The following is a 20,033-nucleotide window of genomic DNA, read 5'->3' as shown; positions in this document are numbered from 1 at the left end:
GGAGATCTGTGGTTAACTCTTCTGCTTTTCAGGGACCCCAATGATACGCACGTTATTGCGTCTTGCCCGACTTTCAAAATCCTCCAGCCGACGGGCAAAAAGATCATTGGAGGTTCGTAGGTTGCGGACATCCGTCTGTAAATCGGACACATCGGTCGTGAGGCTGGAGGTCATCAAATCTAGGGATTTGACCTTATCGTTTGTCTTTGATAAGTCTGCCCTGATCAAGTTGACATCGATTGCCACTGTGTCAAGCTTCAGAGCCAGAGCCTCATATTGTTGGCCAATGGAGGTCTTCATGCTGGCAATGGCGCCCATGACATCGCGCAGGGTCAAATCATCAACTGCGGCTGAGCTGTCACCCGCATCTTCCAGAGACCTACTCGCACCACCGGGGGACCCTTTAGGATGGGTATAGCGATCCATAATGTTCGATTGAATAGTACCCCCTCGGTGAACGGTCTTGGTCTTCCGTTTCTCGCTATCGGGTTTGCGCCACCATATTAGATGTTGCGCCCCGAAGGGGCCTTTGAGACCTGGTAAAAATGACTCCTCACGATTCACCCACAGGGATCGCCAAGTGTGAGTCACAGCAGGATGTCGCATGACCAGGAACACTCGGCAGCTGGCTCACGGTGAAGTTGCGGGGTCCGGCTCCCGATCTGCCAGAGCGGTGTTGAGATAGGAAGAGGCAGAAGAACCAAAAATGATAACAAAAGTTAACTCCAAGGTCTTGAGCAGGACCCCGCAGGCCGTTGTTGTTCAACTACCACATGGGCACCACAGTGACTCGAGCCCCGGGCAGTTCCATGGAGGAGGCCACAAAAGTTCAAAGTATCGTAGTTTCGGTTCCCGGGGTCTAAATCGATTTTTGAAAGCAGCTATTAAATCAGCTGGGTTGCGTTTTCAATAACCCGTCGTCGTAGTCAGGATAAAATTCAGGATAGATGCGGGAGGTGGAGAGGGTCTCGGGAACCCTGTGCTCACGCGACCATCTTGTTTGCGAGCGAAGCTCCTCCCTGTATCATGTCTTAATGCTGTTTTCATGATTAACATTTAAAATTTTTGCTGCCATACCAAGGTATGTTATATCTTATTTGTTCTTGAACAGTGTATAGCAGAGTCAGACCAGAAGTACGAGTATTATCCCGATGGGAGGTTCAACATGTGCTCTTCGGAAGCAGAAAGATGCATGAGGGTCTGGGCTGGACAGGACTGTGTTAAGTGACTGGTGGAGTTTCAAAATTTCCAGGTGTTATGAGAAAGCTAGTTTTCTATCAGAGATGTTAAACCATAAGGTGTTACAATGCTCTTTAAGTGCTGGAGCAGAACTAAAAAGAAATGGACAACTCTTGCCTCGGTGTCCATAATAGAATTGAAACTGTCCGGTATGACAGCAAAGACATTTTAAATATCAATCAACACACAATGACTACCCCCCCCCCCCAGCCCCTCCCAGAGCAAACTACTCCAGTTTAGTATTTACCCTAAGTTTATTTTAACCAAGCACAGATGGAATTACCTAGATACCAGATAGCTCAAAATCTTCCTCGTTTAGACATGCCAAACTGTATTCATTATTAATAAAGAAATATTAATTGTACCTTCAGATTTTTCTTCTTCAAAGGCAGATTCCAGTGGTGGTCCAAATAGTGGTTCAAGGGATATATTTTCAACTGGTGCAATTTTGCTGCTGAGTAGTTAAAAAATAGAAATGTAAACAAAATAAGATTAAAGCCATGTTTTTCCATATTTCAGTGCATTTATTTCTATATTGGTACCCAAGTTAAAATGAGTGCCATTGCTCAGATGTGCAGTTATGCTAATATTTAAGGACCAGCCTTGAAATAAAACATTTGTAAGCACTTTTGAGATATTTAAGATTATTTTTTTCAAAGCACTTTCGAAAACTTTAAAAAAAAATCTGAAACTTTGGCTAACCCTGCAATTATAAAACTGGGGATGTGATTCTGGTTTTAACTCAATCTCCATTGCTCAAAATGATCTAATTATAAATGTGTTGCATCTCGCTCTTAAATCTCAACATATTTCAAGCGGCTTACTAACAGATGGATTTACTCAGGGCAATAAAAGAGGAAAACAAAAATTCTAGCTTAGAACAGGAATTCAGAAAGCAAAGAATATATAACTGAAACAAGCACATAAGAGGGCATTTCAACTTGCCTGAAAAAACATTACTCGGTGAATGTTCACATATAAATATTATTGTTAATGTTAGCATCAGACCAATTTATAGAAAGGTCCCACTCTCAGGAGTCCAGCACACCACAGAACTGTTGCCTGCTCTACTCAAATTTACCATAAAACACTTGTTACGGTTTCAGAGTGATCCTTTCAGCAGTTTAACATAACATAGCTGCCCTCTGTTCACTCCTACACTGTCTGTGATGGAGATTCCAGATATGGAACAAGCCTCACACAAACCTGGAAGATTGCAGTAGTAAATCATCTATGGCCCCAGGATGTAATATCTAAAGAAACAAACCAGATGCACACACTCAGAAACACAAATAAATGCACAGCAGAGGGCCTGCATTCGGGCCAAGGACACAATGCCATAACAGCTGGTCAACTGCATTCATCACAAAAAGCCCAAACAATGACTAGTAGTAAGCATCACCCTAGCTAACAAGACACAACCAGCCACCTGGGCCACCTCAAAATGTGACCTCCAGTTGGAATTTATGACCCCCCCCCTTCTATCAGAGTGGGAACACACATCTAAAAACACAATTTATGACCTACTGTACCAGTATGTCTTGCCCAAAGGGGGACAAGCTTCACTTTATTGTACCTACTGTACAGTACAAAGCATGTCATGTACCTAATGTAAATTTAAGTCCAATACACAACTGTTAAAGATGCGACTGCTATTCCTGCCATTATTGTTTAATTCATCCTAAACTGTTCCTGATTTCAAGCCTCACTGTTCTCCATTTTGATCATCAAAACGTGCTTCAACATTTTGATGAACTGCCTGAATTACATGAAAGAAATGAAGTTCTATTTCATGGGCTCTTTTAAAGACTTCGAACTACTACTTCATTATACTAGTATAAACATAAAAGGAATTCTTGTGCATCTTAGTCATGACCAAAGGGAAACTATGGAGCTGCATCACCATTACTCTACACGCAATCTGAACAATTGCCCTTAAAAACATGTTACTGCTACACCACTTCAGTCTTCATGTAGAGAGCCGCAATAATTTGTTTAGTTTTAATACACACGCACCAAGCTTTAGAAAGCAGCATTTGCATGAGCTGAGAAAACTCTTCACAACATAAGTTTGTCCACTGACCAGACAAGAGGAAACCTTGCTCTGTAATTGAGAGTCTTGCGTCCTTGCACCGCAGGACATTGTTTCTCCCACCTTGCCGTCAAATCCTAGTGTTCTTCACCTGCGACCTGCACCATCAATGACAGACTTCAGGAAGGGACTCAAGACCTGGCTCTTCGACTGAACTCCCGGAGCATACTGCCTGGATACCCTCACGGGTGACAGGCTGTGCTATACAAGAGCTGATTGATGATGCTTCTATGGTGAACTCCTGTTGCCGTCTTGTGTAAGAAGTACTTGACAAGTGAAGGTTTCTCCAGTGAAGTTCCACAATCATGCTAAAGGGCAGGTGCTTTTCGTGCAAAAAAGTCAAACCCAGTCAGATTTAAAATCCCCTTCCTATCAAGAAGGTGCCAAATAATGCCAATGTAGCATAGCCAAAGGACCACTTTGGTAACACGGGTCCCTCAAGTAAATACATCAAAATTGTCTAGAAGCCTAACATGCCTGGAGTAGGGATGCCTGGAATTTGTGGAAGAAAGGGGCCCCTACCTTATAGGATAAACCCTGGTAAGGAAATTAAACTTTTTAGAAAGAGAGAAATTTTGCACCGGGTTACGTGCATCAATTCATCAGCACAAGTCAGACGTTGTGAATCAAATCGCAGACTACTTGATGTTTATGTATTCTTTCTATTTTTTACTGTACAAAATATTTTTTTTGTGGGAATATATTTTTTATTATAAACTTTGTTTTTTTTAAAAAAGAATGGATTGTTTAGACAAGTTATATATTTTTATACATAATGCATCATGTTACGATTGATTATATGAATATATTTGTCAATTGAAGTTACATATAAATCACAACAAGTTCATTGATCATTTCATACAATACAGAACCAATTCCTCTTCAACGCGTTTCGGCGATTAGCCTTCCTCAGGAATTCTGTATTTTCAAATGCAAAGCGTTGATACTATTGTGAGTAGAGAAAATGATTTACATTTTAGTTCACGATCATACAAATTTGATCTAGAATCACAATGTCTAACTTTATTTGCTATACTTATTATACACAATTCTTATTTAACAATGATTTATGTACAAGGGACTATCTTTACCTCGCTAGGTCCATATCTGGTTGAACTAACCAATTCATGATCTAACTTCTACCTTTTTGTGACAATCTTTACAATATCTTACAACTATTTACATACTATTTACACATATCACTTTAGAGATCCTATACATATCTACATTATATACATTATTAACAAAAAATAGCATTTCATAGGTCGCATACCTCTGGTTCTAGATCCAACATGAATAGCTTATCTGCGGATAGGGATATTTTAAACCCACCTGCCTAGAATGTATATTAAAGTGGCATGCCACAATGACTCTGTTCTGCATAGTATCTAATTGATAGATAAACTAGAAACCTTGTTATGGGTTGCATATTAATGTGTGTCAAATACGCCTGACATACGTTTCGCTCGTGCATTTACGTTTATGTTGGGTATCGGGTCAGTGAGTTCAGTACTAAAAATAAGCTGTAATGATATCACAGACGCTTGAAAGCAATAGAATAAATGTTAGATCAACCCCTTTTAAACAATCGGGAACCAGAGGTATGCGACCTATGAAATGCTATGTTTTGTTAATAATGTATATAATATAGATATGTATAGGATCTCTAAAGCGATATGTGTAAATAGTATGTAAATAGTTCTAAGATATTGTAAAGATTGTCACAAAAAGGTAGAAGTTAGATCATGAATTGGTTAGTTCAACCAGATATGGACCTAGCGAGGTAAAGATAGTCCCTTGTACATAAATCATTGTTAAATAAGAATTGTGTATAATAAGTATAGCAAATAAAGTTAGACGTTGTGATTCTAGATCAAATTTGTATGATCGTGAACTAAAATGTAAATAATTTTCTCTACTCACAATAGTATCAACGCTTTGCATTTGAAAATACAGAATTCCTGAGGAAGGCTAATCGCCAAAACGCGTTGAAGAGGAATTGGTTCTGTATTGTATGAAATGATCAATGAACTTGTTGTGATTTATATGTAACTTCAATTGACAAATATATTTATATAATCAATCGTAACATGATGCATTATGTATAAAAATATATAACTTGTCTAAACGATCCATTCTTTTTAAAAAAAAACAAAGTTTATAATAAAAAATATATACCCACAAAAAAAATGTGTACAATAAAAAATAGAAAGAATACATAAACATCAAGTAGTCTGTGATTTGATTCACAACGTCTGACTTGTGCTGATGAATTGATGCCCGTAACCCGGTGCAAAATTTCTCTCTTTCTAAAAAGTAGGGATGCCAGGAGCCTTTTTGGTGCAGAAACCAAGTGAAATAACTGAGGTTAAAGGCTATAAAAAGCATCCTTAAGATATGGTGTTCTGAAGGTGCAATACCTGGAGTGCTGTATACATCATAGAATACATTAGTAATATAAACATAAATAAAAATCCACTTTGCTATGCAAAAAAGAAATTGCCTTATTTACTTAGGTTTGTGTGCTTTGCTGAAAGAATTATTTAAAACAGTGCTGGGATACAGCGACTTTAATGGCCGTCTTTACACTACAAAATTGATTTTCCGTTCATAATTACAATACTAATGTAATATACGTTGGTTATGCATATTAGCCATTAATAGATACACACACTTGTATAATATGTCATCTAACCTACTGGTTGAATGTATTTGAGCAAGCAGTCTCTTATTCTCCCACATATTGTGTGTAGTTTAGATTCAGTCCCTAACCTCCTCCCACTGGTGTCTGCCTCTAACCCTTCTGTGTAGCTGCAGCAAATTGGAGTCAAAGTGGACAGGGATTTGATTGTATTCATATATACGCTACCACATAATCAGATGAGTTAACATTGAGACAAAATTAAATTAAGATGACCCTTGATGTGGCTAGGCACCTGACTGAGTTGGGTGGGTGGGGTCAGAAGGACAGATAGGGATTAATTGATGGCACTTTGAAAGTTTTGTATATAGGCCAATCAACAGCAAATGCAAAGTAGACCCTAGTATTACACAGTGTTTAACTTTCACTTTTATCAGTTAACAAAGAAGCATAACCAATTAATTCTACTTATTGGTCGCCCAAGACATCAAATTTGTGTAAAACGCCTTTCAATATATTGGTACTCATTCACGGGAAATCTATGAGCATTCTTTGCAAACCACAATTTATGTGCGCCATTAATATTACGGGTTTCAGACAAATCCTTGTAGACAGGAACACGTTTTCATCTCTTGACAATTTTTTTTCCCTTTTTGAAAGAAAGACTTTTGAATTGTAAAAGTACAGTGAAGAACCTCTAGTACAAGCCCTGGCTCCTTACATTCTGGAGTGGAATTTGTAGTATGTTTTAGGTATTTGAAATGGAATCTCTGCAGGCTGCCTAAAATGAGGGAGTCACCGGATTTAGCATCATCAACCTGCATGGGCAGTGACATGGCTGGATTTGTCATCATCCATCTGGCCAGGATGTGACATCACTGGTCTCCCAAAACCACCATCTTTAAAACAAGAAGTCAGACAAGAGAACTTGATTTCCCATCATTCGTGTGTACTGAATAAGACATCACTGGCTTCTCTTTACTTCTATCAACGTTTCAGGTCATTTCTAGTAAAGGACAGACACTACAAAGGCCTTGCCTGTTTGGCTGCGTAGTGAAACTTTTAAGGTAATATGTAATTATGTTTCTTTCCTAGAACCTCATATTGCTAATTCACACAATCACATCCCGAAACATATGGGCAAAACACTGACAGAGCAATCACACAACAAACAAACCCAACTTTGTACCTTGTACTTTGTTTGTCTCTCTCTCCGACACTGAAATTCCTCAAAGCCACATCATAAGAAAATGACCAGCTTTAAAACTAGGGGTGGAGGCAATTAACTGCACACGTCTGAAGAGGCATAATGGCTGCTGTTAAAATAACTATTTCAATTAGGAGAAATAAACACCTCGGTACCAAAAAGATGCAACTTGGGTAAGAAAGGAAAGCCTTACGCCCAAACAACAAATAGAATCAGGTGCACACCCAGTAAGTAATAATTGTAAAAAAAATCAGAACATTATATCATTAAGTCTTTATAGCCGACAGTCGGGTCTGGTTTTATTTACAAGTTGTATAGTGGACCATGTGCCTATGTTTTTCTCACACAGGTTGAATTGCAATATACCTATTTGAGCATGAATGCTTTCAGATTTGGAAATTAGTTATCCGAAACGAGAAACTTATCATGGCTAAATTTAAAGGGCTGTGAGGACCCATAATATGAAAAATAGTTACAATGAAGAGTGCTCTTGACAGAATGACAGAGAGAGACAGAATGAAACAAGACTGTTTGATCATCGTGTCTGTGCTGTAGGAAAACAGAAGCCACAAAGAGAAAGCCAAGAGAAGCCAAACATTCAAAGAAAGTGCTACAGAAAAGGCAAGTAATGCAATAATGCCGAGACCCAAGCACCTATCAACCTAAATTCCAAAGATAACAAGAAGAGTGTGGGGTGGTGCATGTGGAGCCAGTGGATCTGGACAATGCAAGTGAAGGTTGCTGGTAACAGCACAGGAGCGAATACATTTGGTCTTTGGCTCTAAGTACTCATCTTCGTGGATCTACATGACCTACATGTCAGGACCTACATGTCATTAAAAATATGATTTCAAGTGGCATACAACCCTGACCGATTATATTATACTGACCATACAGCATACACCCTTGAATCACAGTGGCAGACAGTATGGGTTGTTGTTCAACTAACGCAGTAGCAAGAATACATGTCTAAGCATCCCTTACAATGACAGGTACTTGTCAGATCTGATAACAGTTATAATGCAATTAAAGCCCCTAAAAGGCATCACAGTTACAATCACATGAATAATAATTTACAACCAGGTACCCTAGCAGGAATGCTTAGCAACATAACCCAATTTTGCTTATCATTTCACAAATCACATGTGACTTCCAGTCCCCAAAAGGAGCACCATTCATAAATGCACCACCTATGCAATTACACCTTTCCACCTCTAGCGGGTATGATCTCGGTGACAATCCATGTTTAATCTTGCAGACTTCGATACAGCCCTACCTTCAGTTCCTGGCTGTAGAACAAAAGTTCCAGCATGAGGTTGGATTCAGAAAACATGAATAGCTCTAAAGGAGTTCTTTCCTTTAAGTCCCCCAGAGGCTGAGGGACTTACAATGTTCGTGCTGGAAGAGTCTGCGTTGTTCCTGCAGCTCCCCTTGCCCCTTTTCCAACAAATTGGGCTGACCCCCTCATCTGGGGGCCACCACGTGCCAAAACAAGCAGAATTCCCTATGGCTTGCAATGCATTCGGGGGCGCTTTGTGCTCAGCTCGTGAATATTAGAGCAGCGGCTCTACCACTGCTCTGGGGAGAACCACGTTGCTGTTGCTGGCGGCCTCACGCCGCATCTGCCCTTTGTTGGGGCCCGGTCCTGTTGGGGGCCCGGTCCTGTTGTGTACCATTTTAGGACCCTATTGTAATTTTCCTGATTCATGCCCTTATTCAGGTATAAAACACCATATCCTTATATAGGCATAGAAATCAACCATATTTGGCCTTAGCTCATGCAGTCCAAATACGGCAGGGATACTTCCACTAGTTCCGAAAATCTACAACGATTTCTTGGAAAACTCTGCTTCAGCCGTCAGGGACTTCCCCTTGCTCGAGAACTGACTTGTCCAAGAACTCATGCAGTTTTCAAAGAACTGAGACTCTTATGATGTTATTATGTCCACCTTTACATCAAAATTGGCAACTTCAAGGTATAAATATGCCCACACTTGCCTTAGCAAACACACAGTGGTTTGGAGCAGTTAGACTATCTACTTGCCGGACGCAGCCTGCTACAGCAAGTGCCGAAGGAAGCAGACCCCCCAGCAGACGCACTGGTAGAGACTGTCTTTTCTCTTGCCGAGAAATCCAGCTCCAGTGTTTCCAAGCTCCCCTTGCGGGGTGTTGGGAAATCGAGTCCTGAGCCTGACCTCCTTCATTCTAACCCAGGTACGGAGCTGATTAGACCCTAAAACAAATCTTGGACAGATTCTTGGCAAAATAATACTATATTTATTCTACACCTCACTTACTTCTTCCCTCGTACTAAGCTTAGGTTAGGTACATCGGGGTAGGCGTATCTTAGAAGCACAAGTTGAGTACTTTTAGCCTCTGTTATTTATGTATGTATTTATTTATGGTTTAGGAACCATACAAATCTTACAGTATTATTTTATTCTACTATTTCTACTGCATGCATATTTTGCAACTAGTTTTACGATTGTAGTAGTTAATTTCTTATGCTTGAGAAAGAAGACTGTTCAATAAATCCTTTTATTGAAAACGCCCGTCTATCTATTTTCTCGGCACCTCTGGTGAAACGAATCATGCACGATTGACTAGGTAAAATATCTATCTATTGTTCCCACGACTCTGAAGATCAGTTTATTCTTGGGGAAAAAAAGTGGTCATGTTTATGCGGTTGTCAGAAACTAATCCCTTCTTGTTTATTTGAGAAAGTTTCTAGTGAGCTCTGAGCTAGCTGGAACTCACAAATTAAGTCTAGTATATTCGATAGAGACCTAGTCGACATATGTCCTACGTCACATCTATATGATATATATTGCAATGCGCAGAGCCTATTGGGAATATAGGAACTACTCTACATGGCGCCCAACATTTGGTAAGGCACTAATTTAACGCTAGATATTAGATGAACTCAATCGTGCTTTTCACAGAGACCCCTTTTTCCCGTAAAATACTCCAATAGACGTCTGGAGTGGGTTAAAGGATAAAAATATCCGCCATAACTAAGTAGGACAGAAAAAAAAATCCTATGTATTAGTTTTTGGTTTTGTTCAACGTTGAAGGATACAGTGTTCCAAAATATTGTGCACCTTATCTTTATTTCCTTGACACTTGCTCTGCAAGACCTTCAACAAAATGTCGAACTCCGAGAACGGTGGAGCTGTAGGAACTGCAACCGGACCAGGTTTTGACAATACAGGGTTTAATGAAGACGACCCGGATGCTATAACCATCCCGGAAAATGTAAGGAAAAGCATAGCTATAAAGCTTATAGAAAATGGCCTATCAGCAAGAGGTGGTAGAGTCATATTTGTCATAGAGGCACATAAATATCGGCAGACAGAGGTATTCTATTCATGGATTATCTTTCCACAAGCAAATCCAACAACACATGTGTTCCACTTCTACAAGATGGAGGAACCTCCAGCGGAATACGCTCCTTTCGAGGACGTTGAAATTCCACTAACTTACCAAGAGCATCAGCTCTGGTTTAAAGTTGCCCTACAACATTAAAATCACATTACCAGGGTGGGTCCACTAGGTAGACTAGGAGCAACATGGCCGGTACTAGCCAGCTATACACCACATCCTGCCATTGAACAAATGACAGGTCCAGAACTGTTAGCTCAGCTAAAACAATTAATAAAAATATATAGACAATTGGTACAATATGTCATGCGGACTCCAAAAGTCCAACCTGCTATAAGAATTCCACTGCAGACCCCTCATCAGGGGAACACAAACAAAAGCACACCACAGACTATACAGTCAGTCATCGGTAAGTTGCCGGCAAAAAGGGAAGAAATTCCATTCTGGTTAGCCCAGAAAATTACTCAAATAGAGGCAGTATTTCCTGATAGTACACCTAATGAGAAACACAGGATTCTAATAATCTGTTTACCAATGGGGATAGCACCACACGTGGAGGACTGTGACACTTGGGGAACAGTCTTTGCTTCAATCTACACATGGTGTCCCGTCTATGGCGGTAATACCAGACATCCTGAGACAGATTCAAAATGAATACGGACCAAAACTGGCCTTGAATCTTGGTATGAAATTACTGAAAGATTTCAAACAGGTCTCAGCTATTTTATTAGCTAACATTAAAGGTGAAGCAGCATCCGTGGCAATCCGCCAAAAATTAAAAGAACTCCGATAGACCAGCAGCCCCAACTTTCTGCAAAGCTAATTGCAAAACGCACATAGATTTTATATTGGTCTCCCTGAGTTTATGGCACCTACTCATTGATCTAAAAATAGACCCCAGAACCGAGAGTGACCACCACCCACTCCAACTATGGGTACATTCACAACCTTTTATATCCAAACGAGATAAGGAGGTTGCGCAAAATAGTTTCGTAGGGGATCCACAGATATCTAATAATAGACGTGCTCTAAGATGGCCAAGTATCTTTGTTAAAGAAGATGTAATGATAAATATCTATAATACTTTCTCTGATACTGTTACATCTTGTAAGGACATCTTATTGGGGAGCCAGAATGTCTTAGACCTACACTATAAACTGGTTGATGCTTTAGCCCCCTCTTGAGCAAAGCTTGCCAAAGAGAAAAGACCTAAAATCATCTAGAGTTGGTCAACCCCTGGTATAATAAGGAATGTCGCACAGCAAAATCCAACCTTATCCAGGCTGTTAAAACTAAAAACCCCCATTTTATAAGATAATGCAGACACACCTATAACAAAACTTTGTCCCAAACCAAAAAAACCTGGGATGATGCACTATGGGAAGACTTACTAACAGCAGCCAAATTAAGAGATCAAGGCACCTTTTGGAGCTTAATATCCAAAGGGAATAGAAAGGGTAGATCACCCAAGGATGTTTACTTAGATGAAAAAACTTGGTGTGACCATTTCGGTAAACTTTACTCAGAAGACGAAGAGGGGTTGCACACACAAAACCTAGATTACAACTTAGAGCTGAGTATTGTGCCATTAAACTTTAGTATAGAAGAAACTATGCAGGCAAAAGGGGCTATTAAAGCGGGCAAAGCCCCAGGACCGGATAGGATTCCTGGAGACCTATTAAAACATTATGTGGAAGTATGGGGACCATACATTAACTTTTTATGCAATTCTATAGTGGCTGGCACGCCAATCCCTGAAAGTTGGAAAGGGGAAGAAATTTTAACAATATATAAAAAATGAGATCGCTATGATCCGGGCAATTATCGCCCAATTAGTTTAATTGACCTTTTACAGAAGGTTTTTGCCAGGCACATTTTAAATCGACTTACAGAATGGATAGATGAGACCCAAATACTAAATACCAGGCAGGGTTCAGACCAAAAGTTAGCACAGTAGACCAAGTGTTCAGGTTCAAGTGCATCTGCTGGAAGTACATTAACATAAGGAAGGGCAGTTTGTATGTGGCATTTATAGACTTGCGGGCCGCCTTCGACCTCGTCCCACGGAAGTTTCTGTGGGTTACATTACGAGACATGGGGGTCCCAGGCGAACTACTTAATGAACTTATTCGCTTACACACAGAGAACTATGCAAAAGTTAGATGGGGAAAGGATGGCGAATTATCAAAGCCCATAACTATAAGCCGTGGTGTGCGCCAAGGATGTGTATTGGCCCCTACGCTATTCTCATTGTACGTTAATGATATACCCATGTGTTTAAGGGACTGTGATCACGATTCTCCCAGGTTAGGAGATAAGGCAATCACGGCATTGCTTTTTGCTGATGATACAATCCTCATCTCACAGTCCCCGAAGGGCCTTCAAAACCTGGTGAATTCCTTTAATGGTTACTGTGAAAAGAAGGGGTTGAAAATAAACTCAACCAAAACAAAATACATGTCAATAAATCCACAAAAATCTTTTAAGAAGAATTTGGCCTTAAACAACCAAAAATTGGAATATGTGGAGAGCTTTAATTACCTAGGTATTACACTGGATAGTAACAGTTTATGGAAAGGGCACCTGACAAAGAGTAGGTTGGCTTTCAAGCAAAATTCTATGCCCATCCTGAAAGTACACGGAGCTAGTGACTCTAAAGCCATTACACCGGCATTGGAAGTCTTCAAAGCAAAGGCCGAATCGGCCGCACTTTACGGTGCGGAGGTATGGGGGCATTGCTGCAAACAACTTCGAACGGGAAGAAAACCACTTTGTGCGCAGGCTATTAAAAATACCAACTAGAACCCCCCTAGTTCCAGTATTCCTAGATCTGGATCTTAAACGGACAGATCATCAGCAGCTCTCAGGCCATCGATGTATTGGGTGAGGTTATGGACAACCCCTGAATTGTGTAACTATAAAAAAGGATTGATAGAAAGTACCCAGATTGATGAGTACAAGAAAATTGCATGGCTAAAACACATCGAATTTTGGTGTACCAGGCTAGGGCTGTCCCATTTTTGGGATGAACCCCATAACATGACTGCTGTGTGTAAAAAGATTTAAAAAACTACCTATTGGTCTTACGTTAATGACGAACCATCTCTCTGTCCATCTATTGGTACATTGACCCAGAAATTTGTATCTGTAAAAGACAATGCTGCATTCGAATCGTTTATGGATGAGATAAACCCACCATTGGCAAAAAGTTTATATTTGCAATTTAGATATGGGGTATTACAGACCAATGCTCATACATGCAGATGGGGAGATGGCAATGATGATGGTACCTGTACCCTTTGTCCACTAAAGGCCAAGGAAGATGATGCCCATCTATTGTTTTTCTGTTCCGTTTATGCGTTACCTAGATAGCGCTGGATAAAACCATTGTGTAAAAACCTGGGTGTCAGGACATACAAAGAGGCTGAGCGTATTATAAGGTCTAATACCTCACAATTGGTGGTTTTTTGCATAAGCAGGTTCTTATTCAATGTGTTCCTTATTAGGAAACGCCTTGGACATAAATTATAATCTGAAGTTTTCTCCCACAATGCTAAATAACGTAGAATGCACTGAGTCCACTTTCTGTACAAACCATGTGTTTTTAAGGTTTTTAATCTAGGTTTTAATCTGGCTTTTTATATGTAAATAACCTTTTTAATGGTTTTAATTAGTTTTTAAGGTAATAAGCACAAATATTCGCACAGAATCAATTGTTAAATCTGTCCCACTATATTAACTGCAATGTGTCATGTGATGAATTGTTGTCAAAGGCATTTTTTTTATCATTTAAACTGTTCTTTGTAAATGTTTCTATTTTTCTTGTCTGTACTTCCTGCTTTTATGGCTATTTTAGCCGAAATAAAGTTCAACTGACTGACTGAAAAGAACTCGATATTACTGAGCAACTATATGAACTTGCCAGAATTATTGAAAAATCCTATGAAGAACTTAGGAGAGATAGTTTGGGAGGGAAACCTGTAAAGCCCGAATAGAAAATCCTGAAAAAGTTATCAAAAATAATCTAACTACTCCTAAAAAGAAATGGGAAAATAGTAGACAGTAACTTCCTGAAGAGAAGCACTCTTAGTCCAGAGGTAGATCTCCTCAAAAGGAGCACTCTGAAAAGAGGTATAACCTCAAAAATAGGGCTAATTTGAGAAAACCTGATAGATATCAAGATACTGATACACGTTCTTCTCGTACCTTTCAGACTTCCTCGCAGAAATCAGAAAGAGGTTGATCAGAGCACAAGGAAGAACGCGTGAAGTCCAAAGACTATCAACACGTTCCAAAAAATAAGAAAACTCAATTCTCCAAAAAAGAAGGTAGCAACTATTAAAATCAGACATGTTGAGGATCAGGAGGACACAACTCAAGAACAGGGAGTGGGTCCAGACAATGCTGGACAGTGCAGTAGAGGTCACCATTGCTCGCAGGATCCTGAAAGATCATCTGGAGACAGTGGATCTGAATGAATACATTCAGGTTGACACTGCTGATACCAGGGTTAGTGTACCCCGTAAGTTACACAAAGTAACACTCGGGATAGAGGGGGACATAACTAGGAAAATAAAAAAACTCTTTTGGGAAAAACTATCAAAGGGTTATGATATCCTTCTGGCTGAACAAGACTGGCCACCAGAATTTGTCAGGGAGTGCCCACATGGCGAAGAAATCATTATGCCAGCCTTTTCCAATCATATTCCTATTCATAAAAAATACACCTATGCCAAAAAATGGTCTGTGGCCCAGGCTCCTGCATCATATTAAAATCATGTGGGATGGGATGAGGACTCGCCACACCATAAAATCCAGTTCAAAAATCAACCTACCTCTCAGAGGCAGTATCCAGTAAAGCAGGAAGCTAAAACACAAGTCAGGGAGATCTTAGATCAACTTGAATACCAGGGGGTGATTAAAACATGCACCTCATCCATGAACAATCCTTTGTTTTCTGTCTCCAAACCAGACGAAACATATTGTCTAGTTTTGGATTACAGACATTTAAACTCTTGTTACAAAACTTTTGCAGTACAAAATGCACACAGTGCAGAACTGATGAATAACATTGTGCGCAAGAAATATAAAACCACCTTAGATTTTCAAACGTTTTCTTCGGTCAAAATATCTCACCAGAAAGCAGGTATTTGACCGCTTACTCAATAATGGGGACACAGAATCAATTTTGCCGTCTCCCCCAAGGATTCAAGAATAGTCCAGGGTTATTTTCAGCTAGAGTAACAGAGTTACTACAAATGTATGATAATGAGGCATTATCTTAAGTCGATGACATCTATCTTGCAGACGATGACTTGGTTGTGCACTTGAAAAAGGTGACCACCATAATACTTGGGTTCACTTCTGAAGGGTACAAGTTCAATTTAAAAAAATCAAGAATTGCCCACCTAAATGTCCTATTCTTGGAATAGGAACTTTCAAGTGAAGGCAAAAGCCTGGCAGCCAACTTTTTAGCAAAGTGTGCGCTGTGCCAACTTCCAAAAATGCTGATAAACTCAGTCAATTCTAGGTTTCCTGAATTTCGGAAGAACTTTCATTCTAAACTACGCAGAAAGGGTAAAACCTCTAGGAATTAATCAAACCCAATTACAAAAAAACTAATTGGACATACAGAAATTTTGCGTTCAGTGCAAACAGACATGTTAGCAACAAAACATTTACAAACAAGAGACAACGTACGCAACCTTGTAATACGAATCATCCCCGGGAGATGCGGATTCACATACTTAACCTTTAATGATGGTGAAAAGGTACCGATTGCATATAAATCACACTTGTACACACAAGCTGAAATGAAATAAACTTCAAAATAAAAAATTCTAATAGCGGTTTAAACTGCAGTAGCAAAAGAGAGAGCCCTGGCACAGGGAAAACGCATAATGGTCGTTACGCCTGTACCTGCCTTGGAGGCAGTGACAAAAGCCAGCATTCCAAATGCAAAAGCCTTACATCCAAGAAGGATACAATGGGTTGCTGCAACAAACGTTGAATACGTTTTTGATCCCTACTTGGGAACACAAGAATTTCTCTAATACCAACAAGAATGTCCTCTCCCTACTGAGATTCTGCCTCTAGAACATTACGGCTGTATAATATATACAGACGGATCAGCACAGCCCGCAATTGGGGGTAAACGAGCTTACAGTGCTGTGTGCGCGATTGTTAAAGGTCGCTGGCGCGATGGTAAATTCAGACCTATGAACACAAAAACTCAATCACTGTACAGCTCAGCGAGCTGAACTACAGGCTTGAAAATACCGATCGTGAATTCCCCACACTCATAGTGTGCGATTCGTATTACTGTGTCCAGTCTTACAATGAATATCTGCAGAACTGGGTTCAAAATGGATTTAAAGATGCAAAAGGTGGCACAATCAAGCATAAAATGCTTTGGGAACAAGTAGTTCTATTACAGAAAGAACTACAAAGACTCATGTGATCCATACACTGAGTCATCAGCATGATGGCGTTCACGTTGAAGGGAATTCATTGGCTGATGAAGCCGCAAAGGCAGCTGTGCAAACGGCTTACGTAGCTGCAATCACTCGTTCAAAAACAAAAATAGACTGGGAAACCATGCTCGCTGTCAATGCCACGAGCAAAGGCAGCGGAGCTGTGTTGCCTCTACATTATCTACTCGAGTATACATACACAATTGATGCAAACTGTGTTCCTTTTGCTCGAATCCCTGGAGTGGGGGATAGGGTAATTCTGAACAGGAGAGGTGCTCTGATTCACAAAGCACATATGGGAGAGGGTCTGATACATCAAGGGATCTCAAAATCTCTACTAGAATTAAAAGAGATGTACTATTGGCCAGCGATGAGCGCCCACATTTATGAATATGGGATTAATTGCGATGTCTGTTATAAAGATCATAGCTTTGAAAGCCACCAGATACCAGACTACAGTGTAGCCAGCCCAGTTCAGATACCATTGTTAGACAGCATTAGACTTTCTACACGCAGAAGTCCACATGGACAAAAGAGGTCCCACAAATACTAGGACAAGATTAATTTGGATGTGGCCTCAGCGCTCGGCTGACGCCCAAACTGTTCTAAAAGATTTGCGAGTCTTTATCAGCACATACGCAATCGGCACGCTACATTCTGGCCAGGGTCCTGCGTTTAACTCCAAAGCTTATAAGGAGGCCATGGCCAATTTGGGCGTTGCATTGCGATTTTCGAGTCCATTCCATACTGAGGGAAATTCAGTTGTGGAGAGAAAAAACAGTGACATAAAGCAATCTATAACAGCTAGGGTATTAGGTTCAGGTGATGGGTGGGTCAAACATCTAATAAGTGTCCAACGTAGTCTTACTAACCTGCCATAAAATTCTCTGGGTGGAATCACTCCATATGAAATCCTTTTTGGTACTAGAATGTTGGTTGAAGACCTCTATCATCATACTTCAGTGGTGGAACAAAAACCCTTTGATATCAAAGATAGTTTGGCTGTTTTACAGGACTTAAATGAAAAAAAAGAAGAAGTGTAAGCAACACCAGCGAAAAGCCAACGACCACTGAAGAAAAATCACCTGTCCCTGCAAGACCTGTCTGGATTCCAAAGATTGGTGATCTGGTCAGAGAAAAAATAGCGGACAAGAAACAATTTGGGCCTTCTTGCAGAAAATCAGTACCTGTACTAGCAGTCCACAGATCAAGAACCGTGTTACTGCCGCCCCTTGCTGGAAGAAAGGAGAAACGATTCGTATCAATTGACTTGCTAAAACCACACCATGTGGCCGATAATAAGTAGTAGGCCCAGTGAACTCCCAAGATGTAGCAGACGACCAAATCTTGCTACTATTCAAGAGGTTCAAACTGAAAGACTCATCACCTTTGAAGAATCTACAGTGAGAAAAGAAAGACTATGCAACAAAGGCTTGAAACTTGTGCCTCTTGAAACCCAAATAACAGTTTGTCAAGACATTCCAGTCTACAATGATGTAGCATTTGACTATACGATTATGTCAAGGGAACAAGCAGCTCCAGCAATTTCAAATAATCCGGATGCAATACCAACAATTGACAGAACTGCCTCTGGCTATTTCATCAACTTTGATAACTTTTCTGAGGATCCCAGTGAGTCTGAAACAACGCCAGCAAATAAAACTTTCAAGGAAGAATTAACAGAACATTGTCACCAGCTTGCAAATACATATCTGGTTTCACCATGGGTTGAATTTTGGATTGTGTACTTTTTCTCCTACTACGGCTGATTCTCGTTTTAAGTTTGGGAAAGCTGATAAGTGGAAAATACAGTAAAATGGACACAGCAAGTAAGAACATCAACTTGCTCCTGAAGCCACACAAATCATCTCATCGTGAACAACGAGACCTGTCATCAGCCTTCCTCTACCTGGTGGAAAAGCATGGGATTGAACTGATTATGGCATTTATGGTCCTGTCGAGCTGCTGAAGATTCCACACCATTAAGGTTTCCTTGAGTGATTTTGTTTCACCCAGCACATTTTCCGATGATTGGGACCTTGAGACTGTTAATAACATGATAGGAACATTGTCCAACGCCACCGAAGGGTAGCTCTAAAACATTCAATTGAAAATTTCCATACTTTTCAGGGTTCAATATCACAAATCCAGAAACATTTTACTTTAGAAATGTTAATAAGACAGGCATGAAAAGTATGTTGACTAATACTAAACAGATCTATTCTGCGGCCTTTTATGCTCAGTTGTCCACATTGGGGTTTAACTTTTGGAAAGACAACATTGAGACAAAAACTGCCTGGGGCACAAAGGGCTGGCAGGTACAAGGTCTAGATGCATTATTGAGAGCCTGCATCATCCCAGAACAAATGATGTTTTTAAATGACACTGTTCAACAGACATCCCACACCGGATAGTAATAGAACTACAGATGAGGAGGTAGACGTAAACTATATTTTACCACAGAACAGAACTAATCCTGATTGGAAAAAATTATTAATATGGCCCACAGACAAGAATATCTATCAAAATAGATTCCTGAACAAGACACAAGGGTTTACAGTAACTAGGCTAGATCCAATATATGTCCAAAGAAAACATCCAGGGATAATAACAACTTACAGTGTAGGAAAACTATGCCTAGAGTGCCTGCAGAAATCAACACTTCCAGAAATAAAACAACATTTATCTTTGCTTAAAGATGGCGTTGACTTACGAGACTTACTTGGACCTCGTAATCCACGTCATAAACGTTTCATAAACGCTGCTTATAACGACGCATGGAAAGTCACGCAAATGGAAACAGCAGAAATACGAGAAATTGATCGTATTAATTTAAAGAAAGCACTCTCTGTGGTTGACAATGGGTTAACAACTCTGTCGTCCAGAATGTATTCTTTGGACAGCATTGTATCCTCTGCCATAGACATAATGTACCAGGACTTGCTGATGTTACGAAATGGCCAGTCTCAAACACGTTCTATAATGCTGTTAGGCTGGACG

At 40.1% G+C, this 20,033-nt stretch overlaps 1 protein-coding gene across 5 annotated transcripts in view; it reads right to left on the bottom strand.

Annotated features, from left to right (window-relative positions):
- Positions 1-20,033, bottom strand: part of SGIP1 (SH3GL interacting endocytic adaptor 1) — a 1,273,000-nt gene that overhangs the window by 596,121 nt on the left and 656,846 nt on the right. For 3 of the 5 annotated variants that reach the window (XM_086953766.1, XM_086953786.1, XM_086953779.1), the window contains exon 9: positions 1,605-1,693. In XM_086953766.1, coding sequence (XP_086809892.1) covers positions 1,605-1,693 — 89 coding nt within the window. The remainder of the gene's footprint in view (positions 1-1,604; positions 1,694-20,033) is intronic. The other 2 variants (XM_086953772.1, XM_086953793.1) reach the window with 1 other exon arrangement.

This window comes from Lissotriton vulgaris, chromosome 1_1, assembly GCF_964263255.1.
Source record: "Lissotriton vulgaris chromosome 1_1, aLisVul1.2, whole genome shotgun sequence".
NCBI lineage: Eukaryota > Metazoa > Chordata > Amphibia > Caudata > Salamandridae > Lissotriton > Lissotriton vulgaris.
The sequence above is the reverse complement of the archived record's forward strand: the minus strand, read 5'-3'. Positions and strand labels throughout refer to the sequence as shown.